The sequence below is a fragment of the Canis lupus genome, chromosome 11 (genome assembly GCF_048164855.1).
Source record: "Canis lupus baileyi chromosome 11, mCanLup2.hap1, whole genome shotgun sequence".
NCBI classification, from domain to species: Eukaryota; Metazoa; Chordata; class Mammalia; order Carnivora; family Canidae; genus Canis; species Canis lupus.
In genome coordinates this window covers 3,411,977-3,438,964 of record NC_132848.1, presented here as the reverse complement: position 1 = coordinate 3,438,964, position 26,988 = coordinate 3,411,977, and the positions used below count along the sequence as shown (strand labels likewise).

The 26,988-nt window shown below is 58.0% G+C and overlaps 4 protein-coding genes and 2 long non-coding RNA genes across 51 annotated transcripts in view; 4 read left to right on the top strand and 2 right to left on the bottom strand.

Annotated features, from left to right (window-relative positions):
* The window catches only part of R3HDM2 (R3H domain containing 2), a 166,029-nt gene extending 162,311 nt beyond the window's left edge, over positions 1-3,718 (top strand). For 22 of the 38 annotated variants that reach the window (XM_072842913.1, XM_072842906.1, XM_072842920.1 and 19 more), the window contains 3 exons: positions 615-880; positions 2,577-2,669; positions 3,578-3,716. In XM_072842913.1, coding sequence (XP_072699014.1) covers positions 615-880; positions 2,577-2,669; positions 3,578-3,616 — 398 coding nt within the window. In that variant the 3' untranslated portion in view covers positions 3,617-3,716. Of the gene's footprint in view, positions 1-614; positions 1,649-2,576; positions 3,403-3,577 lie in introns of those variants that run through there. The other 16 variants (XM_072842940.1, XM_072842933.1, XM_072842921.1 and 13 more) reach the window with 3 other exon arrangements.
* LOC140642409 (uncharacterized) lies at positions 624-17,519 on the bottom strand. Of its 3 annotated transcripts, XR_012038843.1 has the most exons (5): positions 16,514-17,408; positions 16,063-16,127; positions 7,404-7,491; positions 2,480-2,688; positions 624-2,163 (listed from the first exon to the last, which is right to left on the bottom strand). It is a non-coding gene; the product is annotated as an uncharacterized lncRNA (long non-coding RNA). The 3 variants fall into 3 exon arrangements; XR_012038841.1 differs by having other exon boundaries at positions 624-2,688; positions 16,514-17,519; XR_012038842.1 differs by lacking the exon at positions 7,404-7,491 and having other exon boundaries at positions 624-2,688; positions 16,514-17,414.
* Positions 3,639-11,039, top strand: STAC3 (SH3 and cysteine rich domain 3). Of its 4 annotated transcripts, none has more exons than XM_072842947.1 (12): positions 3,639-3,779; positions 4,406-4,547; positions 4,821-5,085; positions 6,006-6,103; positions 6,319-6,391; positions 7,293-7,390; positions 8,886-8,952; positions 9,139-9,188; positions 9,495-9,580; positions 9,755-9,806; positions 9,896-10,033; positions 10,612-11,039. In XM_072842947.1, exons 2-12 carry the CDS (start codon positions 4,482-4,484, stop codon positions 10,708-10,710), a joined length of 1,092 nt encoding a protein of 363 aa, XP_072699048.1. In that variant the 5' UTR covers positions 3,639-3,779; positions 4,406-4,481; the 3' UTR covers positions 10,711-11,039. The 4 variants fall into 4 exon arrangements, with proteins under 4 accessions (XP_072699048.1, XP_072699047.1, XP_072699046.1 ...); XM_072842946.1 differs by having other exon boundaries at positions 3,640-3,779; positions 4,481-4,547; XM_072842945.1 differs by lacking the exon at positions 3,639-3,779 and adding an exon at positions 3,960-4,154 and having other exon boundaries at positions 4,481-4,547.
* Positions 15,178-18,834, top strand: NDUFA4L2 (NDUFA4 mitochondrial complex associated like 2). Of its 4 annotated transcripts, none has more exons than XM_072842951.1 (5): positions 15,178-16,859; positions 17,191-17,279; positions 17,918-18,029; positions 18,129-18,201; positions 18,463-18,834. In XM_072842951.1, exons 1-4 carry the CDS (start codon positions 16,803-16,805, stop codon positions 18,183-18,185), a joined length of 315 nt encoding a protein of 104 aa, XP_072699052.1. In that variant the 5' UTR covers positions 15,178-16,802; the 3' UTR covers positions 18,186-18,201; positions 18,463-18,834. The 4 variants fall into 4 exon arrangements, with proteins under 4 accessions (XP_072699052.1, XP_072699051.1, XP_072699054.1 ...); XM_072842953.1 differs by having other exon boundaries at positions 16,672-16,859; positions 17,969-18,029; XM_072842950.1 differs by having other exon boundaries at positions 15,187-16,859; positions 18,129-18,834.
* On the bottom strand, positions 18,802-23,952 carry SHMT2 (serine hydroxymethyltransferase 2). Its single transcript, XM_072842944.1, has 12 exons — positions 23,814-23,952; positions 22,640-22,840; positions 22,054-22,133; positions 21,700-21,900; positions 21,322-21,403; positions 21,068-21,190; positions 20,813-20,952; positions 20,308-20,473; positions 20,010-20,109; positions 19,768-19,923; positions 19,579-19,686; positions 18,802-19,472 (listed from the first exon to the last, which is right to left on the bottom strand). Exons 1-12 carry the CDS (start codon positions 23,844-23,846, stop codon positions 19,345-19,347), a joined length of 1,518 nt encoding a protein of 505 aa, XP_072699045.1. The 5' UTR covers positions 23,847-23,952; the 3' UTR covers positions 18,802-19,344.
* LOC140642411 (uncharacterized) lies at positions 23,081-26,862 on the top strand. Its single transcript, XR_012038845.1, has 3 exons — positions 23,081-23,195; positions 25,512-25,603; positions 26,395-26,862. It is a non-coding gene; the product is annotated as an uncharacterized lncRNA (long non-coding RNA).
* Positions 26,863-26,988: the final 126 nt, after the last annotated feature.

Here is a 26,988-nt window from a genome sequence, read left to right as displayed (position 1 = left end):
TGGTGGGAGATGCTGAGCCTGTTAACAAAAGAGTCTTGTAGGAGTGGTCCTGACCCTAATCTAGAATGTCTGCCTTGGTAGTTCCAAGTCCTCCTAGTCCTTTAGGAGAAGCTCGAGAAGAGAATATGAGGGAGTAATCCCCCTGCAGGCCTTCCCCACTAGGCATACAAGATCTCTCAGATTACCCCCTACTTGGAGTGGTTTGCTAAACAAGGAAAGACAGGGAAATGGACTTCCCTAGATGATAAGGAAGTAGGATCTCTTTGGGCCAGCCTCTGGCAAGGAGACGACTGTGGGATATATTTCAGATTGGGCTACTGACTTGGCGCAAGAACTGAGGTGTAGGTCTCCAGATCTGAAGAAAGCTGGGATTCTGATCCCCAGTTTCTTCTTGGTATAAGAAAAGAAAAAGATTTCTTGGCTTCTCTTAGCTGCCTCGATGGTGGGGTATTGGGATGATTTAGGGAAGGAGGGATGGGCTAAGTGGGTGAGGCCAAGTTTTTGAGGACGCCATCTATAGACTTGGGTCAGCTCTGCAGACCTCTCTGCTGGCCGCTTGCTGGGCCTTCATACAGTTACCTCTCATAACCGTGGCCTCTCTCCTCCCCTTCCAGTACTGGGCCGGGTGCTGGAGGTAACAGATCTCCCTGAGGGCATCACTCGGACTGAGGCGGACAAACTCTTCACTCAGCTCGCCATGTCTGGCGCCAAGATTCAATGGCTCAAGGATGCTCAGGGGCTGCCTGGCGGGGGCGGGGGGGACAACGGTGGGACTGCTGAGAACGGCCGCCACGCGGACCTCGCTGCCTTGTACACCATCGTGGCTGTGTTTCCCAGCCCCCTGGCTGCCCAGAATGCCTCCCTTCGCCTCAACAACTCTGTGAGTCGCTTCAAACTTCGAGTGGCCAAAAAGAACTATGACCTGAGGATCCTGGAGCGAGCCAGCTCCCAATAAACGGAGGAGGGGAAGGGTCCGGCACAGTAGGGGTGGAAGCAGGGTGGAGGGGATCGAGGGATCCTGACAGACCATGGACAGAGGCAGAAAGGAAGGTGACAGACACTGAACTGGAGCCTGAGACAGTGGGGATGAAGACGGAACAGACACACTGGCACTGGACTCCTTCTCGCCCCCCCCCCCCGCCATGGGTCCCCTCATTTTCCCTGGTTGGCCCCCCCTTGCTTCCCTCTCCTTCCCATCCTCTTCTGTCATTTTTTATCTCTTCTCCCACCATGAAATTAATTTTTTTCATATTTTTGGTCAGATAGAATTGGGAGGGTCCCACACTCCCCTATTCAATCCCCTTACCATCCCAAGCTCCCTTTTCATTTCTGGTCTTTATGAATATATTTATATGGACAGAATTAAGAAAAGCAAAATTGATTTCCCCTTTCTCTCACTTCCCCCATCTTGTCTCCCCAAACCCCAAAGAGTTAATACTTGGGCCTCCCCCCCACCTCCCAGAACACTTGTATATTGTTTGTTTGAGGTTCGTGCCGCAGTAACAGACAGTATTTAATTGCACATACAGATGTTTGCTGGGTATATTCACTGTAAATTTTATTTAATCTGATTTTTTGTTTGTTTGGGGGGTTATTTGGGGGGAGGTTGACTTTGTTTTTAAATATAAAAAAAAAATCTGTCACTGGACGTCAGTCCCTGTTTCTCTGTTGCTGCCCTGGTGTGGGTGGGGGTTGGAGGTCCTGGGTAGGTACAATCCCACAGCTATTGGAGGGGTTTCACGTAGGATGGCTTTCCCTAGCCTATGCACACATATCTTCCTAACACTGTTCCATGCATCCCACCCCGGTCCTTGTACATAATGTTCTGACAGATGGCTGGGTCTCTAATGGGACCTTTGTTCTGGGCTCTCCTAACTCTCCAAGTGTGGTTTCATCAGACACATCACTTCTCAACTCCAGACCTCTGAGTCCTTATTAGTAAAATAAGAGACTTGGACTCACTGGCCTACCTCTGAGGTTCCTTCCATTTTGTTAATTCTGTGAATACTCCTTTAGGGTCCCTTGTGGCTGAGCTGGGAGGGGTGAGCGAGGTCCAGAACTGGGTTGAGATGGTGGCCTTATATGTGTCCAGAATCTGATCTTCTGAAAACTCTTCAGGGATGGAGGACTTGGGTCCTTCTTTAATACAAAAGCCATTGGGTTCTGCATGGTAGGACAGAAGTGGATGTTTCTTACAATAAAAGCTATGTCAGTTGAACTTGCAGTGCCGAGATCCCATATTATCCAGGTATACTCAGCAGTCCCTGTCCTATGCAACTGAAGAAAGGTGAAAAGCAGACGTTACCCACCCCATATGGATGGAGCTTTTCCTCTCGCTGAGGCTTCTCAAAGCTAGCCCTGTTGTTGTGCAGCCTGTCAGACCAAAGCCATTAAGAGCCATCCCGCAGGCCCTGCTCGATCTCACCCACCCCTTAAAGAAAGAAAAAAGAGCAGTGACAGAAATGACAAAGCACATTACCCTGGAAATCTCTTGGGTGTGGGTAGCAGTATCTCTAGCCAGGCTCCTCTGAGGCTTGTCTGACCCAGCCTCCAACATAATCCTTTACTTCTTACAGATACAAGGGATAAAGCAGCACTACATGACCACATCCAAATGGCTGTCCTCCGAGATGGGAGTATCTTCTCTTTCAGCCATGTCACAGCCCAGAGTAGGAGAAGGCTGCATCCCTGCGAGATAAGATGCCAGATATCTCATTGACCCATAAGTTCATATACTGGGGCATCAGATGAGGGAGATGGAATCAGGGAATCAAAATGATTTCGAAGTGTGGGGCTCAGCTATCCTATCTCCAAAAGTTTGCAATCCTCATGGGGAAGCAGACGTTACTTACTGAAGATAAAACCCGCCCTGTGTGGTAGCTATGGCCTTCTGTCCAGTCTGAACAAGACCATCTCTACCTACCTGACCATCAGACCCGCAATCCCCCAGAGCCCCTCAGATGGAAGTCCCAGCCTGGATTTTTTCAGTAGTTCTTAGATTTCCCTTCACCCTGAGGACAAGATTTTAGAATGGAGGGAAGATGTTCCTGGGGTACTGGAGGGAATAAAGCAGTACTATGCATGTTCCTCACTACCTTTCAGGACGGAGCAGGGTACCCCTCCCACCACTATTGGATAAGGATGCAGTCTAGTCTGGCTGATAGGAAACCTCTGAGAATTCAAATTCTTTCCTTCCTAAAGGTTTGAAGCTAGATGAGTGCTTGAGGGTGTAAAAACACATGGCCACAAGAAGCCAATGGCTGAAAAATCAAAAGCTAGTTTCTAAAGTAGGTCCAGGGAAGGTAGAATTGGAGATGTATTTGGACCTTGGGGAAAACTGTTTACAATTTCATCTTTATCTTCAGTCATCCAAAATCACCTAAATGAAGTATGCAACATGAACAGACACTGTCCCTTCTTAAATTTAGCCAAAACTGACCTGTACACCATAGATAAAAAAAACCAGGGCATAGCAGCTCTGGGGGATGGGAGGAGTTAGGGTCCAGCCCAGCCCAGGCCTCCCCGTGTCCAATTTCTCTGTGTCAGCTGTGTCGCTCAGCTGTCCACTTTCCTCCAGCCCTGTCATTTCAGCTGTGACACCAAGGCGAGAGACTAGGAGGTCTACAAATAACGTCTGGGTAGCCGGTGTGAGTACAGAGGGTACTGGGGGGGCTTAGCCCCCAAGGAAGAGGACCAGTCCTCCCCCAGCACCACCATCAAGACCCCAGGGGCTCCCTCTTCCCTCCACAGACTGTGGGCTGACTTAGGGAATCCCAAACGTAAGTTGCCTCTTCGTCCTCTGTCCATTGCCAGAACTGCTCCCTGCAGCTTCCCCAATCTGTAGCCTATTCAATGTCTTCGTTTCTCTCTTGCTTGTGAGTAGTTGGGGTTTTAGGAGTGAAATTATTATTCCAGGACAAGAGCTAGGATTGGAGGGTGGGGTGGAGGTGGGGTCAAGGGAATGGAGTAGTAAGGGAAAGAAAGGCTCATATTACTCTGAAAACTTAAAATAGCTGAGGACAGGCAGGCTGGGAACTAGGCCCTGGGCCCCCGGGACTCAAGAAAGGGGTATGGGTGAACAGATGTTCCCAGCCCATCCCTCCAAGCATGCTTCTGGACACATTAAACCTCTTGAAGAAAAGGGATCTGGGAAGGTGTGTGTCACATCCCTCTTGCCCACAAATTCCCAGGAGAAACCAGGAAAATCTCTAAGCCATGCAGCTTTGAACAGTGTTGGGGCTGTCAACTTGGGTTGCCCCTCAGTGGGGAAGGATGGATATCAGGAGCTGGTTGGGAAGTTCTTTAGTCGGCTGTGCTTTTCCCTGGACCTCCATGGAATCTGTCGATAAGCCTATGTAAAAGGATTTCTGTTTAAGCAAATTTCTCCTAAAATCTCCCTTTCAAGAACCACCCTACAGTGAAGGACAGGAAGAACAGCAGTCAGGGATTAGATTTCATAGTGGGGTCCAACCTCTTGCAGGATGACAGAAAAGGAGGTGCTGGAGTCCTCTAAGCCCTCCTTCCCAGCAGAGACTCGGCAAAGTGGGGTGAGTCTGGGCCTGTGACCACTGGGTATGGGGAGCTGGGAAGCCACTGCGGCCCTTCAAGAATGCTTGAATTAATCTCACTTGTATGTGACTGATCCGTTGTCAGAATGCTAGCCAGCACCTGCATCCCCCAATACCTCCTAATCCTGGGGTGTGCCCCTTGCCCACACTGGAAAAATGTGTAGTTAGTAGTCAGCCTTACCTGCTCTGGAGAGCATGACAGATCTTTTAACTTTGGGTTTCCTCCCTTCCCCCATCCCCTTCCACCCTCAGCTACAGCGGCTGAAGCAGTTATTCAGGAAGGAGTCTCCCGGGACAAAGGAGATGGAGCTTCCCCCAGAGCCCCAGGCCAATGGGGAGGCAGTGGGAGCTGGGGGTGGGCCCATCTACTACATCTATGAGGAAGAGGAGGAGGAAGAAGAGGAGGAAGAGCCACCCCCAGAACCTCCTAAGCTTGTCAATGATAAGCCTCACAAATTCAAAGATCATTTCTTCAAGAAGCCCAAGTTCTGTGATGTCTGTGCCCGGATGATTGTGCGTGAGTCACGAAGGGAAGTAGAGAGAGTGTAATGTTGAAGGCAGGAGGTGGGGGAATGGGCTCAGGAGAGGCGCATTTGTATAGCAGGCAGACTGGAGCAAGAGGCAGCTTTAAGAAAACGCTAGCAGAGGGGCACCCGGGTGGCTCAGGGGTGGCTTAGCCATGGCTCAGCCGGCTAAGCTAAGCGTCCAACTCTTGATTTCAGCTCCGATCATGATCTCAGGTCTTGAGGGGGAGAGTCCCTCTCCCTCTGCTCCTCCCTCTCTTGCGTGCGCGCTCTCTCTCTGTCAAATAAAAAAGTAATCTTTAAAAAATCAACACCAGGGATCCCTGGGTGGCGCAGCGGTTTAGCGCCTGCCTTTGGCCCAGGGCGCGATCCTGGAGACCCGGGATCGAATCCCACGTCGGGCTCCCGGTGCATGGAGCCTGCTTCTCCCTCTGCCTATGTCTCTGCCTCTCTCTCTCTCTCTCTGTGACTATCATAAATAAATAAAAAAAAATTAAAAAAAAAATAAAAAATCAACACCAAAAAAATAAAATAAAAATAAAAATAAAAAATCAACACCATTAGAAAGAGAGTGTGGGACCCCCTGGGTGGCTTAGCAGTTGAGCATCTGTCTGCCTTTGGCTCAGGCATGATCCTGGAGTCTCCAGATTGAGTCCCACAGGGGGCTTACTACATGGAGCCTGCTTTTCCCTCTCCCTCCCCCTCTCCCTCTGTCTCTGTCTCTGCCTCTCTCTCTCTCTCTCTCTCTCTCTCTCTCTGTCTCTCATGAATAAATAAATATTTAAAAAGAAACAAAAAAACCCGAGAATGTGGTCCTAGACCAAAAAGGGACCTGAGAGCTAGAGTAGCAGCACTGGTACAAAAAGGAAGGGGCAATGGAGAACTTGACCCAAATGTTCTTGCTTTTCCCAAGTCAACAACAAATTTGGGCTTCGCTGTAAGAACTGCAAAACTAACATCCACGAGCACTGTCAGTCCTATGTGGAGATGCAGAGATGCTTCGGCAAGATCGTGAGTAGGCTCTGGGGAGCGAGAAGGAAGGGAGGGGACGTGTTGCCAGCTCCCCCCTTGCAGTCCCTCCGTCCCTCCCAAGTCGTCATATCCATTTCCCTGCTTTTTCTTTCTCAGCCCATCTCTTACCCCAAGAAGGGGTTTACTCATGGGAGAGATGGGGTTCTGGGCCATAGCTTGCTGTCTCTAATGCTTTCTCCCATCCCACCCTACAGCCCCCTGGTTTCCACCGGGCCTATAGCTCCCCACTCTACAGCAACCAGCAGTACGCTTGTGTCAAAGATCTCTGTAAGTGCTCCATGTGGGACCCGAGGGAAAGGGCAAGCCTAGAGATGGTTCCAGCACCACCTCTAGATCTGGAAGCCAAATTCTGAAACAGAAAGATTCTATTTCCCATGGTTCTTGCTCAACCTACCATCTTGAATACAGAGTCAGTATTCCTGTTTTATAGCTGAGGGAAGATAAGATTTAGCGAGGGCTCCACACCACTAGCAGGAGACAAAGCCAAGACTGAAACCTTCATCTGCCTAGCTTCAAACTCTGGGCTCTTCATATGTAAAACTATGTCTAAGTAAGAACAAGGATTCTTGACTGTCCTCATCCTTGTGACAGAGTAATACCAGTCTCAGGGCTAGACCAAGAGCTGTGGGCATCCTGGGCAGATTCATAATTTGGCAACCCTTACAAACATATTCGTTGACAATTTTACTCAACATTTATTTGGAGGAGAGGCTGATCTTTATGAGGAGCATGGGTGGAAAAAAGAAGAACCCACTGGTGGCAGCACTCCAGCTTGCACATGCCACTCAGCAGAAAAGCCAGCAGTTAAAGGACCACTCTCCTTAAAAGGAGAATAGTGATTGTGAGCATTCCCCAACTCCCAAGCAACTTATTAGCAAAGTTGTCTTTCCAACATCATATAATGCTCTGCCTGGAAGGAGTGCTGGTAAGTATTTTTCTCCATCACATTACATTCCCAGTGATGTTTTTATAGCTCTTTATAGATTGATGACCTAGATATGCCCAGCTGACCCCACCCTAATCCTACACACACACACACACACACACACACACACACACGTATCCGTCTACTTAATCCCACCTCTCCCTTACTTAGAAGGTCTCTCTTTCCTTCAAGTCTTTCTCTGCTTCCCCAGTAATGGCTTCTTTCTTCTCCCATTCCCACTAGCTGCGGCCAGTCACAATGATCCTGTGTTTGAAACCTTGCGCACTGGGGTGATCATGGCAAACAAGGAACGGAAGAAAGGACAGGCAGATAAGAAAAATGTGAGCACCATACCTTCCTCTTGAGGTCCCTCCAAGAGATTCCGCAGAGCAGGTCCTGTCTCCTCTCTGGAAAGCTGACAGAAGCTAGGGATTCTCTTCCCCTAAAATTGCACATAACCCAACAAATTTTTGCATGCAATTTTAGAGAGCCTTGGGTTGAGAATTCCTGCCATAGCATGTGTTTTCTCTAGAAACTCCCTTCTGGAATTGTCAGATTAAGCACCATAACCTACTGAAGGTTAGGTCCCCAGGCTCCTGGCATTGCTAGACAACAGAGGCAAGAGCCATGCTTTTGGATTTGGGGAAGCAAACCTATCATGCCAAGCAATCAATTCTAGAGCCATGAAGGGTCCATGAATATCATCTGAACTTACTCACTTATCCTATAGATGAGGAAACTGAAGCATTAGGCTAGCACCCAAAAGCAACTTCATTTCCTTTCGTAATAGGGTTACTAGTTTGGTGATGCCATAGACTTGCATTCAGTTTGGCAAAGAATTTGTTAGCATATCCTTATATCTTTCTGGAAAACCAGGATGGACTGATGTGGATAACAGTTAGTTGGAGTCCTAAAATTGGATGAATGACTATGCCCAAAGAATCCAGGTCCTTTAGAGAGTGCCTAGCTAAAGGGAGATTTCTGATACCTTATAACATGAGTTGGTCCTCAGTACTGATCTATAGAGATTTTTCTCATTGATACAAATGAATATATAAATAGTATTATCCCTTAAGTCTGTGAGAAACCTAGGAGGGGAAACTTATACACTGAATAGTATATTCAAATATTTTGAGACTAGAAGAAAAGCTCAAAAACAATAATTTGAAGTTTTGTAAGGAAAATGAACATGTCTGCTCTTGGATCAAAGAAATCAACTGTACAAAAACTGTAGGAATTGGCTTCTGAGTAGTTGATATGGAAGTTGGGTACAAATTAGCGATTTCTGTAGAATGAACTAAGACTTACAAGGCCCTAGCAATGTGATTTGACTGCTTTCAGAAAGGCAAGCACACTCAGGTTCTCTTCTCTTAAGGGAATTATAAAAACCATGCTGCCCATTTTTCTCTTACACACTGGAGTATTTTTAAGAGCAGACATAGTAAAAATCCTAGAATCGGCATCATGGAGGAGGGGATGATTTAAAGGGACTATGTTCTCTGTTGCTCCAGAGGCCAAATCAGGACTGATGACTAAACGTTACAGGGAGACTGAATAGGTTAAATTTAGGGAATTGCCCTCAAATTGCATGAGCTTACTTTGTAAGGTAGTGAGCTCCTGTCATTAGCTGCATTCAAGCACAATGTGGATGGTCCACCTGCCAGGATGTTTTACAGGAAGCTCAGGCATTAAGCTGGTGGTTGAACTGGGTATTTCCTCCAAGGCTCCTTCCAATCCTGAGATCCTATTATTCTATAGTTGGCTGGCCTGGCTGGAGAGCCAGGGCAAGCATGGGTTCCCAGGAGAGCATCTTCCTAACTCTTGTACCCCCTCCAGCCTCTAGCAGCCGTGATGGAAGAGGAGCCAGAGCCTGCCAGACCAGAGGAAGGCAAACCCCAGGATGGTGAGTGTCACCCACCTCCATCCCTAGAAATGGAGTAGGATCAGGGGCTCTGCTCTGGTACAGGGAATGGAGGGCCAAAGGGTATGCCAGTGTTTGAAGATAAAAGTGGCTCTGCAACAGAAGAGTAAAAGAATGAGGACTACCTTCCAGAAGCTAGAGACAGTTTGTCGGTGTTTCCCACCCCAGGAAACCCTGAAGGGGATAAGAAGGCTGAAAAGAAGACACCTGATGACAAAGTGAGACTCCTCTCTCCCTGCATGGACCCCAATCCTCTCCCCAACCCAGGTCGATACCACCTGGGCCTCAGCAAAAGCTCACACTTACTCCATGGGTTCCCATCACCCTTAACCTGCCTTTTCCACCACACACACACACACACACACACACACACCACACTCATGCACACAACAGATTCCTCTTAGTTCAGGGACCTGGAAGAGAGTTGTAATGTAGTGTGCCTGGAGAATGTCCTTGCCTTGGACTCCTGACCCTCAATGTGGGACAGAGGAGCCCAGAGACTCATCACCTCCTTTCACCCCCAGCACAAGCAGCCTGGCTTCCAGCAGTCTCACTACTTTGTGGCTCTCTATCGATTCAAAGCCCTGGAGAAGGACGATCTGGATTTCCCGTGAGAGGCCTTAGGACTGGGACGGGGGTATACTGGGAGTGGAGAGGGAGAGCCTGGCTCCCTATGGGAAAGGAAAAGGGGGCACTCAGGGCTTGGAGCCTGTTAGGGCTGGACCTGGGCCAGATAGGTAAGTAAGCCCCCTAAATCTCAGAGGCCTCTCCCTTCCTCTCCCAGGCCTGGAGAGAAGATCACAGTCATTGATGATTCCAATGAGGAGTGGTGGCGGGTAAGAGAACTGGCTGAGGCTAGGGTGGGACATTGGTTGACTTTAGAATCTGAGACCGAGAGACTGAGTCTCCCTGCCATCTCCTCTAGGGGAAAATAGGGGAGAAGGTTGGATTTTTTCCTCCAAACTTCATCATTCGGGTCCGGGCTGGAGAGCGTGTGCACCGAGTGACCAGATCCTTCGTGGGAAACCGTGAAATAGGGCAGATCACTCTCAAGAAGGACCAGGTAGGGGCACCTGGGGGGCGCAGTGGGTTCAGCAACCAACTCCCGGTTTCCCCTCAGGGTGGGAAGATTGAGCCCTGCATGGACTGGGCACTTAGGGTGGAGTCACCTGAGATTCTCCCTCTCCCCCTGCTCCTCCTGCTGTGCTCTCTCTTTAAAATAAAGATAGAGGCACCTGGGTGGCTCTGTCAGTTAAGCATCTGACTTTGGCTGGCGTCATGATCTCAGGGTCTGGGGACAGAGCCCCAATGGGCTCTCCTCTCAGTGGGGAGTCAGCTTGTCCCTCTGTCCCTCCCCCTGCTTGTGCTCCTGCTCTCTCTCAAATAAATAAAAAGAAAGAAAGGAAGGGAGGGAGGGAGGGAGGGAGGGAGGGAGGGAGGGAGGGAGGGAGGGACGCACCAGGTAGCCCTGGTGCCCCAGTCCAATCCCAGGCCCCAGGGTTCCTCGGCAAACCACACTCCTTACAGATCTTAACCTCTTCATGGGGCTAGGATAGGCCTCCATAAATCCAGGCACCACTGCTCTCCCGCTTCTACCTTTTCCCTTGATTCCTCTCCCTAAACCTTTAATCTTTCATTCAGATCGTGGTCCAGAAAGGAGATGAAGCCGGCGGCTACGTCAAGGTCTACACCGGCCGCAAGGTGGGGCTGTTCCCCACCGACTTCCTGGAGGAGATTTAGGCGCGCGGGCGCTGCGGCCGGGAGATACCCAGGCCCCACTCTGGGCGGGCCCAGGGGAGGTTGGGGAGGAAGGGGCGACAGCAGCCGTGCTGGGGGCGGGAGGGGCGGGAAGGCCCGCAGAGCGTGACGGGGCTCCCGGGAAGGGACTGGTGTCCCCCCCCACCCCGGCCTCGGGCGGGGATGCCGGGGACGCGGAGCAGCCTCGCCTGCGACCTCCCGGCCCAGCCCGTGAGAGCTGGAAAAGGAAGACCGCGTCGCTACCGGAGGCGCCCGGGGCTGTGGGAGGCGAACTGTCGAATATTGCGAATGTATTAAAGTTTTGAAAAAAGTTAGCAAAATTTATTCTTTAACTGGGGGCCGAGGCGGCGGCGGGTCCCCCCCAGCTGTGTCCCCTCACCACCGTCGGGTACACTGCCTTCCCCCGGGGCTGAGGCCGGTGGCAGGTGGGGGTACAGGTGCCGTCCGCGAAGGGGGCCCCGCCCGGAGCCCCAGCCCGCGCCCCGGCGGCCGCGGCACCTGGCGGCGGGGAGCGCCCTTCCGTCTCGGAGGCGGCTCAGTGCCGAGCTGCGCCGCCAGGGGGCGATGCACGATCTCGGTTGGAGAGCGGAGGCCCGGGCGGGGGAGGGGGCGCGGGAGGAGCGAACCTGAGACTCCGCGCCGGAGACCCTGGGCCGGGGAGGGGGCGGGGTGCGTGCCGTCTCCATGGCAACACTTCCTCGAGTCCTCCGGGAGCCGAGCGAGCGAGGCCGGGGGGCCTCACCCCTCCCGCGCGGCCCCCGCCCCAGCCCTTCGCGACAGGTACCGGGTGCGAGGGCGCCGGGCGGCCGGCAGAGCGGCTCACGCGGAGACCCCCCCGCGGCGCGCCGTATGCAAATGTTATTGTTTGCATATGCAAATATGCAAATGCGCCGGCCCCGGTCAGGGTGGCAGGTGGCGAGGAGCGGGAAGGTGTAGGGAAGGGAGCTGAAGGCTACGAGGAGTTTGGGGACCTGGGAGCCGAGCAGCGGGAGGCGGCCTGGGGTGGTCCCTGGGGTCGGGCCGGCAGGGTCTGGAGCCCGATGGCGGATGGGGGAGGGCCGGCCCGCCAGTCAGGAGATGCTCCTCTGCCCGCTGTCTGCCAGGCCTGGGGTTGGCACCGCCTGGCAAGGTTGGCAGCGGGAGCCCGGGCACCATCTGCTGCCGGCGGGGGGAGGGCAGAGGCTCAGCTGGGCTGGGGAAGAGGAGGGCCCGGACGGCCGCGCCCCCCTTCCTGGCCGAAGGCTGAGGCGCGGTGGGGGTGGGGAAGCGCGGGGAACTCCCGCTCCCGCGCCCTTGACTGGCCCGGGCGCCTGGGGGCGGCGGCCCCGTAATCGCGCTTGGGCCGGCAGAGGAGCAGGTCACGGCAGCCCCCGACCGCCACACACGCCGGTCGCCCCCTTCCCGCCCGGGCCACGCCTGCCCAGGGAGGCCCGGCGCGGGGTGGTCGCAGGTCCCGGGCCGCGACGCCAGGACTCGGGCCGCGTGTCTCCATCAAGAGATCTGGGGGACTCAAAACCAGAGCCGCCGGATCCTCGGAGGGCCCCCCCACGACGCAGAAGCAAAACCAATTTACTGGCTCATTGGGCGGCGATGCTGGTGTGGGGGTGCCGAGAAGCAGAGGGAGCTGCTGTGCTCCCCCTACACTCGGGGGGCACCCCCCCGCCTCGCGGAGCCGGCAGCTGTCCCTAATTAGAGCGGCGGTTTAATTGGATTTATCAGCAGTTAATAGGAAATTAAGCAAAGGGCCCGAGAGAGGGAGGGCGGGAGGAGCGGGCAGGCCGGCTGTGCGGCCCGAAGGCCGGCGCTTGGGTGCCAGGGCTGGGGACGGCCAGTATCGCTCTTGGCCGCGCTCCCCCCAGCACTGGCCCCCCGCGAGCCCAGGCCGCCGCCCAGGGCAGGGCTCCTGCTGGGAGGCGGCGGCAACAGCGCCCTGGGTGAACCCCACCGCCCCTCACTCCCGCAAGCCACGCCGCCGAGGTGATGGATGATGTTGCCACACACAGCAAAGGTCATAAGTCTGGGCCAAGGAACGGACTGAATTGAAAACAGACCGGAGGAGGGGCCAGGTTCCCCGGGGCCAGGACACAACCTGCCCCTGCCCCTCTGCGGCTGCTCCTCTCTGACCTACCGGGGGAGGACTGGGCCGCCTCGCCGGCGACGGTGACCCGAATGAGTGACGGAGGCTCGGCTCTTCCACACCCCTCACGGCTGCATGGGAAACCCTGGCAGTCCCCGCGCAGCCACCAGTGATCCCCTGTGGCTCCCCCGCCCCAGGTGCTGGGCTCGAGTGGCCCAAGGTCTGCACCATCCACCCTGGGGGCCAAGGCAGGAAGCTAGCACCCTGCCAGCAGGCCTGCTCCAGGCCGGGGGCACTGGCAGCAGCTCCGGTGTGCGTGCAGATTGGTGGGGTCCCTCCGTGTCCCTAGAGACTGAGGGTGCCTGTGCCCTGAGGTGGGAGGTGCGTATATCAGAGCAGGAGTGTTAGTGTAAGCTGCTCTGAGCGTCCGGGCCCTTAAGGACGGATTAGTTGGTCTTGTCCCCATTCTACCCCCGCCCCGCCAATCTCCCTCATTTTTGTCTAGCTTAGGCCCCGGGCGTCTAGGGGATATGTGCTTTGACGTGTCTGTGTGTCTGTGCCATCTTCACGGCTGGGTGTGACCCGAGTGTGGGCATCTCCGCGTGTCTCTGCAAGACTGTGTATGAGTGAGAATCACGAAGAGCCGCCGGTGAGTGTGTTGCTCTGGCATCGCTGCCTGCAGGTGTGTGTGTCTCCGTGACAGTGCGGGGGCGTGTGCCTGGGTGTGAGCCGCGCGACAGCGTGTATTCGGATGACAGTGTGACGCACGCGCGGTGGTGTGTGTGTGTGTGTGTGTGTGCGCGCGGGCGCGCGCCTGGGTGAGTCTCCCGCACCCACCCCCCCATTTCTATTCCTCTCTCCTCCCCGGGCGGGCTTGGCTCCGCCGTCCGCATCATCTCCATCCATTATTGAAGAAACAGCCGCGTCCGCTCCAATCACATCAACACCCCCCGCCCCCCTCCGTTCCGCTCGCCTCGCAGCCCCTCTGGGTCCCGGGGAGGGGGGCGCGGCGCGGCGGGGGCTCCGGGCAGAGAGGGCCCCTGACCCCGCGCCCCGAGCCGGCCGGGCACCGGGACGCCGGGGTCCCCGGCGGAGAGCGCTTTGCATAAACAGATGGCGCGGGCGTCTTTGTCTCGCTCGCCGGCGCGGCTCCGGGCTCCGCGGCTGTCTGGCTGATGCAATCGCGATCATCTCCCCGAGCCTCGGGACCCCGCGCCCTTAATAGCTGCAGAGGGGGTCTGGGGCTCCGGGGCTCCCGAGCGGATGCCGGGCGCCCCCTCCACGCCCCGCAGCTGCGGAGGGAGGACGGGGTCCGCGCCGAGGCGACGGGCACGCGGAGGTGACCGCGAAGTGGACCCCGGGCAGTGCCCGGAGCTGTCCCCAGGCCGGCTGCCCGCACTGCTGCAGCCCCCCAGGGGCAGGGAGCCGGAGACCAGGGCTGGAACCGAGGGGTGGGGGTGGATAGAGATGAAGACAGAGACCGGCGTCCGTAAGGAGAGACGCGGAGGGCAGAGAGATGTAGAGGGAAAGACAGCCGCGGAGAGACGCAGAAACAGATGCGCAGGGACAAAGCCTGCCCGAGCTGCAGAGGGAGAGACAGACAGACACAGCCAGGTGGTAAGAAACAGACACGGAGGCAGACAGACAGAGCCTGGAGAAGAAAGAAGGGCAGCCAGAGACGGGGCAGGCAGGGGCCCAGGGCCGAGGGCAGCGCTCCGTCTTAGGCGGGACCCGGCCCGGGGCATCTGGGGCCCACCAGCCCCTCGAGAGGGACCAGCCGGAGCCTGGCGAGGTGGGAGACCCCGCGGGCCCACCTCAGGCCCAAAGATGGGACCCAGTGCCCTGGCAGGAGTGGCAGGAACGGCCAGGTGGGACCTGGCCAGGTGGGGCCTGGCCGGCGCTCCGGGCACGGGCTTCCCGCCCCAAGCAGCGGGGCGCAGCGCCCGCACGGCCCGACAGGGGGCGCCCGGGGCATCGCCCCTCAGAGCTTGGGAGCAGCTCGACCTCCAGGGGGCGCTCGCGGGCCCGGCCCCAGCCCGCTCGCCCCGCCCCGCCCCGCCCCGCCCCGCTGCTGCCCCTCGCCCCGCGGCCGGCGCGCGGTCGGTGTCCTGGTGAAGTCCGCGTGCAGCCGCTGGTCCCCGCGGGAGCCCCGCACGGCCTGGGCCACGCCCGATCCGCAGCTAACGGCTCCTGCATCCCTCGCGCGCCTTGGTCCGCGCGGCCTGAGTCTTTCTGATGGGAAAGTGCGGCGGGGGGGATGGGACATGAGATCCGGATTTCCGAGTTCCGCGCCCCAGCTCAGGCCCAGAGATCGCGACCCAGAGATGCGGGGGGGGGGGGGGGCTTAGACGACGGGTCAGAAACGGGTGCGGGGTCAAAGAGCCTTGGAGAGGCCAGAGGAAATAAGGCGCTTGCGAAGTGGGGCGCCGAGGCCAAGCAGAACAGCCGGCGGCTCCAGGGAAGGAGCGGGGCGGAGGGTCCGGAACGCGCCTGGCCACCGAAGTCACAAGAAATGGTCCAAGAGCCCGGGCGAGGGCCCCGGAAGCACGGGGCCAGACGCCCCTGTCTGCGGCCTGGCGGCCCAGCTGGGGCATACCGAGCCAGATGTGCAGCCCAGATGTGCAGCCCCGGGAGCCCGAGCTCCGGGACTGATTCTTAGTCTCGGAGACTGGAGGTCTGGGGGGCTCGAGTGACAGGACAGGCCACTGGGCCGTCCCCGAGGAGGTGCCGGGCTCTGCGCCGCTCCAGGCCTGACATCCCGTCAGTCCCCCTGAGCCCCCCCTCACGCCGCAGCGAGTCTCTGTCTCTTTGTTCTCCCGTGTCTCTGACACTTTATCTCATTATCCGCCGGAGGGAGGCGGAGAGCCTGGGACCCCGCAGCCTAATTACAGCCGCTCTTGTCAGCGCAGGGGGCGGAGGAGGGACCAGCGCAGGGATGGGGGGGGCCCAGGAAGGGCAGCCGCCGGCCCCCACCCCGCAGCCACTCACCCCGTCCGCCCGAGGCGCCTCAGGGCTCTGGACCGAGGGGGACTGGGGGGGGCGGGTAGCCTGGCAGTGGGGAGAGGTGGTTAGGGCCAGGCTGCCGGGTCCCTAGCACCCCAGTTCCCCAGAGACATGGCAAGGAGCTTTCCCACCCCAACAATAGCAGACACCTAGGCTGCTGCAGAAAGGGAGGCAACCGCTCTGCGCTTCTCTCCCCGGGCGTCTTGTTCTCTTTCCTCCTCCATCTTTCCCGTTTCCTCCACTCCTGCCCTTACCCCATTCTCCTCCTCTCTGGCGCGGCCAGAAACAGCGAGCCGTCTTGGGGGGCTCTGACTTCACCCTACAGGAGGTAGGCAGAGCAAGCAAGTCTATCAAAACCCCAAACTTGGACAGCGGACTTACTCCAAGCTCAGCCAGGTGTTAAATACCCCGGATCCCGGCCTCCGCTGGCTGTTGGAGCCAACCGCACCCCGACTCCAAGACCCTCCCACGACTGGTGGGGCTGGGGATGCTGGAGGGCTGTGGGTCTGTCCTTCCTCTCCTCCTCCCTCTACACTGTGTACGGAGGCTCAGCGGGGCCTTTGGGACCTGTCCGCTCCCTCGGGATCTGCTAGCCCTAGGGGTGTCCGGGAAGTGCTTGGGGCCCCTCCTGGCCCCCCCAACACTCCGCCCCCCGCACTGGGCTTGCAAGCTGACTGCCGGGCCCACAGCGGGTCCTTCCCCTACCTTGGATCCTCCCTCAGCCTCTCAGGCCAGGACCCAGCCCCAGGCAGGAGGGTGTCCGTGGGCCAGGGCGCAGCCACCTGGAGGAGTGGAGGGGCAGAAAGCCCTCTGCCTCCCGACATTTGTCCCGCTTCGGGCGGGGACGGGGGAGGAGAGATGAGGGGGGTGGGGTGAGCCTGCCCGAGCGGGTCCGCTGGGCCGGGCCGGGCTGACCCCTCCCCAGCCGGGGGCGGGACCCCAGGAGGAGCAAGGGAGCAGAGCCGTGGGGAGCCTCAGACCCTGGAGAGGCGACATGGCGGGAACAGGTCCCGGGGCCCGCTTCTACCGGCAGATCAAGAGACACCCCGCGGTGAGTTCGGTCCCCAGAGCCGCTGTCGCTAACTCCCAACTCTCGCTTCCCTGGTGGCCCGCAGACCTCCCAGGACCTGCCTCTTGCCCAGTTCCCCCAAGGGCCCTCAGCTCTCCAGGCGCCCCCAACCTATCCCTGCAATGGGCCCCGACCCTCGAACCCCCCGGACCGGCTCGCGGCGGGCGAGGGACACGGAGGCTGCAGAGTAGCGGGAGGTCCCAGGTCCCCTCCCCGGGTGAGGGTGAGAGGGAGCCCAGGCCCGGGTGGGGGCCGAGCGGGCCGTCGGGGCCCTCGGGGAGGGCGGTGACCCCGGGCCCCGTCTTCTCCGCAGCTCATCCCGATGATCGGCTTCATCGGCCTGGGGATGGGCAGCGCCGCGCTGTACCTGCTGAGACTCGCCCTGCGCAGCCCCGACGTCTGGTAAAGGCGGGTCGGCTGCAGGCAGGGGGAGGGTGGGAAGGCCAGGGAGGGGTCTCAGCGGGGACCCCCAGGCAGCCCCCCGCGTCTGCACCGCCGGGCACCTCCACCTGGGGCCCGCTCTCCCCCACCGTCCCACCTCTCGCTCCTGGGCCCAGACTCCACCCGCTTTGGGCCGCGGAACCCGCACCGCTCCCGGCCCGGTTGCCATGACGACGCGCCGCCGGCGAGCGGCTTCGGGTACCCCCCTCCCGCCCCGGCCGGGGGAGCTGCTAGGGGCGCCGCGGTGGGGGCTGCAGCGGCGGAGACTCCGCAGGGGCGAGGTAGGGAGAGGGGGCTGGGGGGCGGCGGGAGGCCTGGGCGACGTCGGGGTCGGCGCATCACTGAAACCCCAGCCCCTGGGGTCTCCGCCTGACTTCCGCTGCCCTGCTCTGGGGGTGACCCTCGGGGGGCAGGAGTGGGGGAGGCCCTGGGCTGGGTTGTCAGTCCTACCGGCCCCACGCTGACAGCCTTCCTGTTCTACTGGTCACCACCCACTACCTTGCCCCCACCCCAGTGGGTCTCTGAGAAATGGGCCTCCCAGGATAGGGCAGGGGTGCTGCTGCGGGGCAGGAGACCCTATGTGTCGCTTCGGGTTCCAGGGTCCTAGCTTCCAGGGAGCAACCCCTCACCGTCCCCCTCCCTCTCTGTAGCTGGGACAGAAAGAACAACCCAGAGCCATGGAACCGCCTGAGCCCCAATGACCAATACAAGGTACCTCCTCCATCTGTTCATCTGGGTCCCAGGACCCCACCCCCACCCCAGGCCATGAGGGGAGGCCTGAGGCACTAGGTGCCCCTTTCCCTCCCGTAGTTTCTTGCAGTTTCCACGGACTATAAGAAGCTGAAGAAGGACCGGCCCGACTTCTGAGCTGGCCGGGTTGCAAGTGAGAAGTGAAGCACCGACTCATTTCTTCCACTCGCTGCCCCCTGCCCCCAGGGCGCCACTCTCGCCACCCCGGCCAGCTGCTGCTTACACAGGCTTGGTTCCCACAGGAGGGGAGACAGCTCCCCACCCCCTTCCCTTGCTCCCAGCAGCGGAAGCGCCTCTGACCCTCAGCTCCAGTCCCACGCGGGGGGGAGGAGTTAGAGGGCAGGCAGTGTGTAGACGGAAAGGCTCAAACCCGCCCCTCTGCCCCCCTACCCAGGCCGGCCGGGTGTGGCCCAGGCTACGTGTTGAGCGTGGCCAACGTGAGCCAGGAGCAAGCGGAGGCCTCCCAGTGCCAAGTGACGTGGCGGGCCCCACGTTAGCCGGGCTCCGGCGCCAGTGCAGGGGCGGCGCTGCTCTGGCTCGACTGGGCTCGCTGCCTGCGCCCGGCCTGCCCTGGATGCGACACCTTCGCTCGCTCGCGGAGCCGAGCTCCTCCCTGTGCCCAAGCCCACTGCTTCCAGAGCCAACAGGCATCCCCTCCCACAGCCCTGCACCTGGGCCTCCCCGCCCCCTCCCTTGCTCCCCTCAGTCCCCTGGGATCAAACAGAAGCAGCCGTGGGCAAAATACAATTTCATTTAACAAATTGAATTTGCTGCGCCTGCTAATCACGTCTGGTGTCGGCTCTGATCAGAGACAGAGAAAGGAGGCTGTGCCCCCCCGCCCGGGGGGGTCCTTGTGGTGGTGGTGGGAGGGAACACGTAGAGGGAGACACGCCACCACCTGGCCCAGGGGACCCCTCCCGCAGTTAAGGAGAGATCCAGGCAGGGTAGCAGTTTATTAGATAAAAACAGAAAGGTGGGTGCTTACTCGCCCCTTCCTCGGGCTCACAGGGGCAACTGCCCTCTCCCCAGGTAAGAGCAAGGAGTCTATAACACTGAAATAATGGGAGAGTTCAGGGCAGAAAGCCCCAGGCCTCCTCCTTCTAAGTCTAGTTACGGAAAGAAATCTCAGCTACAGAGTCCAGGATAGAGCTGGGTTTCCCTAAGTAAGAGCCCTCCCCTCCTCCGGCAAAAAATTGAAACCGTCACTCCCCTCCATTGGTCCCAGGAGACAGAGGAGAATAAACTCCAGTCCGTGGGCCCCACCTCCCAAGCGCCCTCAGCGCTCATCAAAACCAGGCATGGGGAAGGCCCTGGCAAACTGCTCCACCCGCTGCCTGAGGTCGGCCAGCCGATGACTTGTTTCAGAGTCCTTGAGCAGGAAAGATTTGAAATCCTGGAGTTTGGCTGGAGGGGGTGAGGCAACACAAGGTCAGAACTCCAGGGAAGGCAGTCAGGCCAGCCAGGGGGAGGGGCACAGAGTGAGCTCAGGGAGGGCCTTGCCCCAACTCACCCGTCTTGTTCTTCACCTCCAAGCCAATGTGGACACCTTCATCTATAAAGTCCACGACCCTCCGGAAGTCATCCTCACGGAACTGTCGAGAGGTCAAGGCTGGGGCCCCTGGGAGGGAGGCAGACGAGGATCAGCCCAGTCCAAGCCCACCTGGCAGCCATCCTTCCTTCTGCAAACCCCAGGTCTCACCAAGCCGCAGGCCCCCAGGTGTGATGGCGCTTCGGTCCCCAGGACAGGTGTTCTTGTTGGCTGTGATGGATACCAGTTCCAGCACCCGCTCAGCCCGAGCTCCATCCAGGCCCTTGGGCCGCAGGTCCACTAGCACTAGGTGGTTGTCGGTGCCACCTAGGGAGAGGGGCAGTGAGCCGGGAAGGGGGGCTCTGGGCCTCGGCCTGAGGCTTCAGAGGCTCTCACCCACCCCCCTGGCTCACCAGACACGAGCGAGTAGCCTCGCTCTAGCAGGGCATCGGCCATGGCCCGAGCATTCTTCAGAACCTGCAGGGCGTACTCCCGGAATGTGGGGGTGCAGGCCTGGAGATGAGACAGTAGCAACATGACCCCAAGCGCCACCTCCTGCTGCCCTTCCACTTCCAGTGTAGTTGGAACTCCAGCCTTGACCCCACCCGGGAGCTTCCCTTTTATCAGCTCCAATTCATTCAGCAAGGAGCCGGGCTAAACCTCCAGGCCAACTGCCCCTCCCCCCACCTGGAGGAGAGTAGGCTCCCCAACCTGCTTTAGGGCCACAGCCACGGCAGCAATGGCATGGTTGTGGGGCCCGCCCTGCAGGGATGGGAACACAGCAAAGTTGATTCGGTCCTCAAACGTGTAAGGGATCTCCCGGCCAGTCTTGGGGTCCACAGCCCGCATCCCCTTGCGGTAGAAGATGAGTCCTGACCTATGGGGGAAGCAGGTGATCAGAATCTAAGCGGAGAAGAAAGGACGAGGGATGGTGAAAGCAGAGAAGGCTGACCTGGGTCCCCGTGCTCTCTGAATCTACTTCAGTTGGGCTGGTGTGGTACTCCAGTGGTCAAGGAGAGCAGCCCTTCAGCCCCACCCCCAAATCCCCTAGCAGGGAACTGCACCATGGGCAAGACAAGGAAAGTCATCACAGACTGGGCCAAAGTCTTCAGGGTTTCAGGTGGGAATAAACTCCTCTCAGATGCAGCCCAACCACGCCCCTGGAATAGGGCGTGAAGGCAGAGAAAGATAAGGCCTGACCTCAGGGAACCCTGACCTGGCCCCTCGAAGAGTCTTGTGAGTGGTGGTGGTGACAACATCCGCATGCTTGAAAGGTGAGGGGATCACCTTGGCAGCCACCAGGCCACTGATGTGGGCCATGTCTGCCAGCAGGTGTGCCTTGACCTCATCACACACCTGGGCAGGTACAGAGACAGGCCTTAGCCTCGGGAGGCCTCCCCAAGGCTGCCTCCCTCCCAGAATCTCCCCACTACCCCCTGGGAAGTGGCTGGTACGCCAGCCCTCCACCAACCTCTCTCATGCGGGCATAGTCAATGAGGCGAGCATAGGCGCTGGTACCGGCTATAATGAGCCGCGGCCGGAAAAGTCGAGCGGTCAGTGCCAGCTGGTCGTAGTCAATGAGGCCGGTTTTAGGCTGCATGGACAAACCAAAAAGCTGAAGCCCTGAGAAGGAAGCAGGACAGCTTCCTCTCCTCCCCGACTCCGGCCCAGGACTCCAGCCCCTCACCTTCCCCAGCACAGCGCCAGCAGAGCCCCAGCACTCACATTCAGCTTGTAGGGCATGGACTCAAAGAAGATGGACGTGGCTGAGACCCGCTTGACATCAGACATGTAGCCATGGGTAAGACTGAGAGGGGTAAGAGAGCTTCAGAAACGAGTAACGCCCGGAGTGAACCACACCCCTCCCGCCCAGCTCCGACGCCTCTGTCCCTAGAACACTGGCCCTGGTATGCACCACCCACATGCCAGGTCTATTGCACGGTGAGCACTGGTTACTGGTGGCTTCTCTTCCTCATCCACTGATATGCAGGGCACGGAGACACCTGCATGCGCCATCTGTGTGGCACACGGTGGTGTTCGGAAACAACTCTTGTCCCATGCCCATCCTGTCCACCAAGCCCATTCACCCACCCCGGTACTCACTGGCCCCCATCGGGCAAGTCTAGCCCCATGATTCGGTCATGAGGCTGCAGGAGGGCTGTGTAGGCAGCCAGATTAGCGGGAGAGCCTGAGTAGGGCTGGACATTGACTCCCCACTGTGCAGGATCCAGGTCAAAGGCCTCCAGGGCTCTGCGCTGACACAGCAGCTCAATCTCATCCACTACCTCGGCTCCTCCATAGTATCTGCCATGAGATGGGGGTTTATCAGGGCACCTGGAGAGGGTCCCAGTATCCTCAGCAACCAGCGGCAAAGGGCTGGGAAGGCCACTCCTCTATCCATACTGAGGGCACGCCCGTCAGGGATGGCCTCCCAGCCCTCTGGTACCTAGCCCTCACCTCTTGCCAGGATAACCCTCCGAGTACTTGTTGTTCAGACAGGACCCCAGGGCCTCCAGCGCAGCTCGGCTGCAGAAGTTCTGGGGTGAGGGGGGTGGGGGGTAATGTCAGAAGGTATTGAGCCCTCTTCCCTGGAGCCTCCCATAGCCCCTTCCTGCCAGAACCCCAGGCTGCAGGGAGGAAGGAGCTGGGCTCCACTGAGAGCTGTTTGCTCATTCGGCATTCCTTGTCGGGCCTGAAGAAAGGCCAGAGGAAGCATCCTGAGACACCTAGCTGCCGTGATAGTTGTCCCCAGCAAGGCCACCCGTCCACTCGAACCGGTGCTTCCAGGCCCCTCTTTCCTCTCGGGAAGGGGAAGGGGCCAGACTAGACTAGAAGGGCTCCGGACAGCTTTGGAAGCTCTCTAATGTCCCCACCCCATAATCCAGACTGGCCCTGCCTGTTCTTCAGTAAAGAAAAGAAGGAGATAAGGCCCAGCAGAAAGGCCCTGAGTCCGAGAGGGAAATCTGGAGAAACATCAGTATGATGACCTGTTATCTCCTGCACCCACTGCGGCCTATGCCTGGGCCCTCTCCCCAAGCCCCACCTCTGAGGCAATGAGCTCCAGGCCACGACACTGCCTGTCCTTCTCCCTCTGCAGCAGCTCCCACATCTCAGGATCACTGTCTGACAGACTCTCCTGGCCTGTCCAGCCCCTGCTCGCCACTTCTCTGGTCTGGGTCTGGGCCACCTCGTTGTGCTGGCACCGGGCGGCCATCCTGACCAGCCGCCCACATCTCTGCAGAGGCTAGGAGAGGAAACACCACGGTCAGATAAAAAGCATCCAAACAGTCGCCCAACAACCCTCAGCCATGCTTATCAGGCTTTCTGGCTCCAAACCTCACAGCCAGTGGTCCAGCCAGCCTTTCCAATTCTTACCACCCCCGCCTCCACCTTCAAAAAGCCAGTTCTAGAGCCAAGGCTGAGATCAATGTCCAGGGGGTGGTTCTGATTTGGTCCATTTATTTCACCTCAGAATTTCCCTCCACCTCGACCCATGAACCACTCTGCAAAGCCACGGGGTAAACTTTGTCCTCTAGAAGCCTATGTCTCTGGAGCTCAGGGGCAATCCACCAAGGTTCCAGAACCTCCCCAACCCACAGGTACCAAAGGGTCCCCTGCAGGGCCTCCGTGGCAGTCAGGGGGTTGGAGCTGAGCTAGCAAGGACTCAGGCTGCAGACAGCAGACGTGGTTTCCAGAGCAAGAGGTGGCGGAGCGGACCTTTAGCGACCTCTGGGGGAAGGGGTTTGGTGGTGGCGGGAGCCTTCAGGCAGGGAAGCCAAAACCAACTTCCCGCCCTCTGTGCCCCGACCCGTCCCGTCCGTCAGTCCGCAGCGCCAAGGAACCCCTGATGTAAGCAGCGGGGCCGGGTTGCATCATCTGCACGGCTCGGGGCTGGCTGGACGGGCTCAGCCCCCCGGTCCAGGGGCCCCGCTCGCTCCCCAGGGTCCGCGGGGCATCTGAGCGCTCATCTCCCCCAACGCCACGTGAAGGAGGCGGTCGCAGGCCCCGGGGCGCCCGGTCGCCGGGACGCGGAGGGGCCCCAGCGCTCCCCGGGCACCGGGCGCGGCTTCCCGAACACTGCCGAGCTGCACGCCCGTCCCGGGGGACCAAAACCACGTGCGCGAAGCCGGGGGCACCCCGGGGCTGGTGAATGGGAACCGGGGTCGGAGGGGAGCTCGCGTTCTATTGGCCCCCGGTCTCCGGAGCCCCATTCTTACCCGAGTGGCCCAGAGCAAAGAGAAGGGCAGCATCGCAGCCCGGGTCGCGGGAGGTCTGGCCGCCAACTCCGGCCGGGGGAGCGGGGTAGGAAGCCGCCTGACCCGACAGCGCGTGCGCGAGAACGGCCCGGGCAGCCACCGGATCAAGGGGAGGGGCCTACGCATGCGTGCGGTGGCCCCTTGAGGGTCTCTTGGGAGTTGTAGTTCCCCGCCCCCGCCCGCCCCCAACCCGCGGGTTCCCCATCTGTAGCCCGCGGTCAGAGGCTCTCCCCTGAAAGAAAAGAGATCCGGTGCCGTACAACCGCCTCATTGTCCTCAAGCTCAGTGGGGTTTTTTTTCCATAGTCCAGACAACAGCCCTTTATTGGGTGCCTAATGAAAACCTAGCATTATTAGGCTTTTTGAAAATATGAAGACTCCTCTTGGAGCTTGCAAGCCGTAGTGCACTGGAGAGCACCTGGCTCAGAAGGTGAGACTTGAGTTCAAGTTCCACCTCTGGGACAAACTAGCAAATTAGCCTATCTGGCCCTCATCCGTGATTCAAAAATAACATGTAGTGAGGATTAAGTGAGTCTGTATGTAAACATGGTCTGGGATGGATCACCTTCCCCTCATCCTCTGACCTGCCTCCTCCATGGTTGTCTCCTCCTCCTGGGACACCCCGGAGCTGAGTGACATGTCCCTGCCTGTTGCTGCACTTGTTGAATTTTGCTACCTGTTCACCTCCTGCTGCTCCAGCAGTAAGCGAGCTCTCTTTATATCCCTGGGGCTCTAGATCCTTGGGCCTGGAAAGGATCTTCATTTTAGTCTGACTTTGTCGGGACTCATTAGCCCCTCTAGAAGTAGATCCCCAAAGCTGGGTATTGGAATTGTCTGGGAAATGTAATCTAAACATATGAATGTGAGGAGGCTTCTCTTCTAATTCAATGGATGAGTAGACATTTGCCCACTCGTGGTGACAGTGAAACTTCTCCTCAGTGATTCTATATATTTTTTAAGATTTTATTTATTCATGAGAGACACACAGAGAGAGACAGAGAGACAAAGAGACAGAGACACAGGCAGAGGGAGAAGCAGGCTCCATGCAGGGAGCCTGACGTGGGACTCGATCCCGAGTCTCCAGGATCAGGCCCTGGGCTGAAGGCGGTGCTACACCACCGAGCCACCTGGGCTGCCCTGATTCTATGTTGTTGTTGTTGTTTTTAAGATTTTATTTTATTTATTCATGAGAGACAGAGAGAGAGAGAAGCAGGCTCCATGCTGGGAGCCCGACATGGGACTCGATCCCAGGTCTCCAGGATCACACCCCACGTGAAATCAGTGCTAAACCGCTGAGCCACCGGGGCTGCCCTGATTCTATGTTTTTAATAAGATTTTATTTATTTGTTTTTTTAATATTTATTTATTTATTTATTTGAGAAAGAGAGAGAGCCAGAGAACAAGCATGGAGGAGGGACAGAGGGAGAAAGGGAGAAGCAGACTCCCTGCTGAGGAGGGAGCCTGACTTGGGGCTGGACTCCAGAACCCAGGGATCATGACTTGAGCCAAAGCCAGATGCTTAACCTACTGAGCCACCCAGGCATCCCTCCTCAGTGATTCTAGAGAACCATTTCTCACTGTGATTTCTCAAGCAGTAATTTTTAAGAACCATTGCCTTACTTAGCAAAATTACATATTCATTCATTCACTCATTCAACAGACATGTTGAGCTTCTACTCTGTGCCAGACATGCCCTAGCCTTGGAGATGTAAGAATAAATCGCTGACTGCTGGGACATCAAGCAGTGATCAGGTAACAAAATGCAACAAGTGCAGTTATGGGCAGGGGCAACTCAGCTCCCAGATGTCCAATGCCTCAGGGGGGCGGGGTGGGGGAGGAGAAGAGGATGGCTGCAGAGGCAGTTTGTGAGTCAGAGGAAGAGGAGAAAGGCCGTCCATCACAAAACATGTTCACATGCAAAGTCTCATTTTTTTTTTTTTAGATTTTATTTATTTATTTGAGAGTGAGAGAGAGCACGAGCAGGGGGGAAGGGGAGAGAGAGAAGCAGACTCCCTTCTGAGCAGGGAGCTTGATACAGGACTGGATCATAGGACCAAAGGCAGATGCTTGAGGGACTGAGCCACCCGGATACCCGCAATGTCTCATTTAACCTCCAGAATATGCTATTTTATTATTGCCTTACAGGCGAGGAAACTGAGGCCCAGATAGGCTAACTTGCTTATTCCAAATTTCCCCACTTGGGTCTCATACCAGGCCTCAGAAGTCCCTGCTTGGCTCTAACCTCCTTCCCTCCCACTCTAGCCTCAGGTGTTCTGAGGTCCTTCCAGCAATGGGCCCTCGGTTGGGGTTCTTCTTCCTCCAATCTCTGACCTAGAACCACCTCTGCCTCCTTCTTCCTTTCAGCTTGATCTTGTTATTCAGCCATCCACCTACCCACCCATCCATCCATCCACCCACCCATCCATCCATCCACCCACCCATCCATCCACCCATCCATCCACCCATCCATCCATCCATCCATCCATCCATCCATCCATCCATCCATCCATCCAATACTTATTTTCCCCTCACTGACTTTTCAGTCCCACGCATGTCTGGGGCAGACTCACCTGTGACTCAGTTTCCCGATGGAACCAGTGAGCAGTCCCCCGGAGAGTACTGCACTCTGAGTCGGCATCTTGGCCCAGGACTCAAGAAGAAAGGCAGACGCGAGGTGTCGAGGCGTCGTTCGGTGCCTCAGCTTGTCCCTACCCCCTCCGTCGCCCCAGTCGGGGTCCCCAGGGGAGGGGGGCGGCTGAGCCTGAGAACTGCTAATGAAGCCGCAGCCAATTAACGCCCGGGCCGGGCTTGGGGGCGGATAAAATTAGCCGCGGCGGCGGCAGGAGGGAGCCGGCGGCGGGGGCGGGCGGGCAGCTGGCTGCAGGGGCTGCAGGGGCCGCGGCGGCGGCGAGCGGCGGCCGCTCCAAACTCGCGCCCGTCCCTCCCCCACCCGCTCGGGCCTGGCCCCCTCCCTCCCTCGCGCAGCCGTCTGCAAACTCAGCGCCCACGAAATTAGGAAGGAAAAGGAAGATCGATGACTCCAGATGCCGCAAACACCGTTCCCCTCCCCCACCGCCGCCTCCCGCCAGCCCCTCGGAGCTTAGCAGGTTGTCAGCGCTCGGCCCACGCCGTCCCTG

Bases quoted from the DNA above. Each gene is read 5' to 3' on its own strand.
- STAC3 (XM_072842945.1), top strand. From the start codon at position 4,108: ATGCTTCTGGACACATTAAACCTCTTGAAGAAAAGGGATCTGGGAAG. The intron at 6,104-6,318 runs GTGAGTAGGCTC...CCCACCCTACAG, and splicing joins AGAGATGCTTCGGCAAGATC to CCCCCTGGTTTCCACCGGGC. The intron at 7,391-8,885 runs GTGAGCACCATA...TACCCCCTCCAG, and splicing joins GACAGGCAGATAAGAAAAAT to CCTCTAGCAGCCGTGATGGA.
- NDUFA4L2 (XM_072842951.1), top strand. From the start codon at position 16,803: ATGGCGGGAACAGGTCCCGGGGCCCGCTTCTACCGGCAGATCAAGAGA. The intron at 17,280-17,917 runs GTAAAGGCGGGT...TTCGGGTTCCAG, and splicing joins CTGCGCAGCCCCGACGTCTG to GGTCCTAGCTTCCAGGGAGC. The intron at 18,030-18,128 runs GTACCTCCTCCA...TCCCTCCCGTAG, and splicing joins GCCCCAATGACCAATACAAG to TTTCTTGCAGTTTCCACGGA.
- SHMT2 (XM_072842944.1), bottom strand. From the start codon at position 23,846: ATGCTGCCCTTCTCTTTGCTCTGGGCCACTCGG. The intron at 20,110-20,307 runs GTTGGGGAGCCT...TCTCATCTCCAG, and splicing joins TGGCTGTGGCCCTAAAGCAG to GCCTGCACCCCCACATTCCG. The intron at 19,687-19,767 runs GTGAGACCTGGG...CCTCCCTCCCAG, and splicing joins ACCTGGGGGCCTGCGGCTTG to GGGCCCCAGCCTTGACCTCT.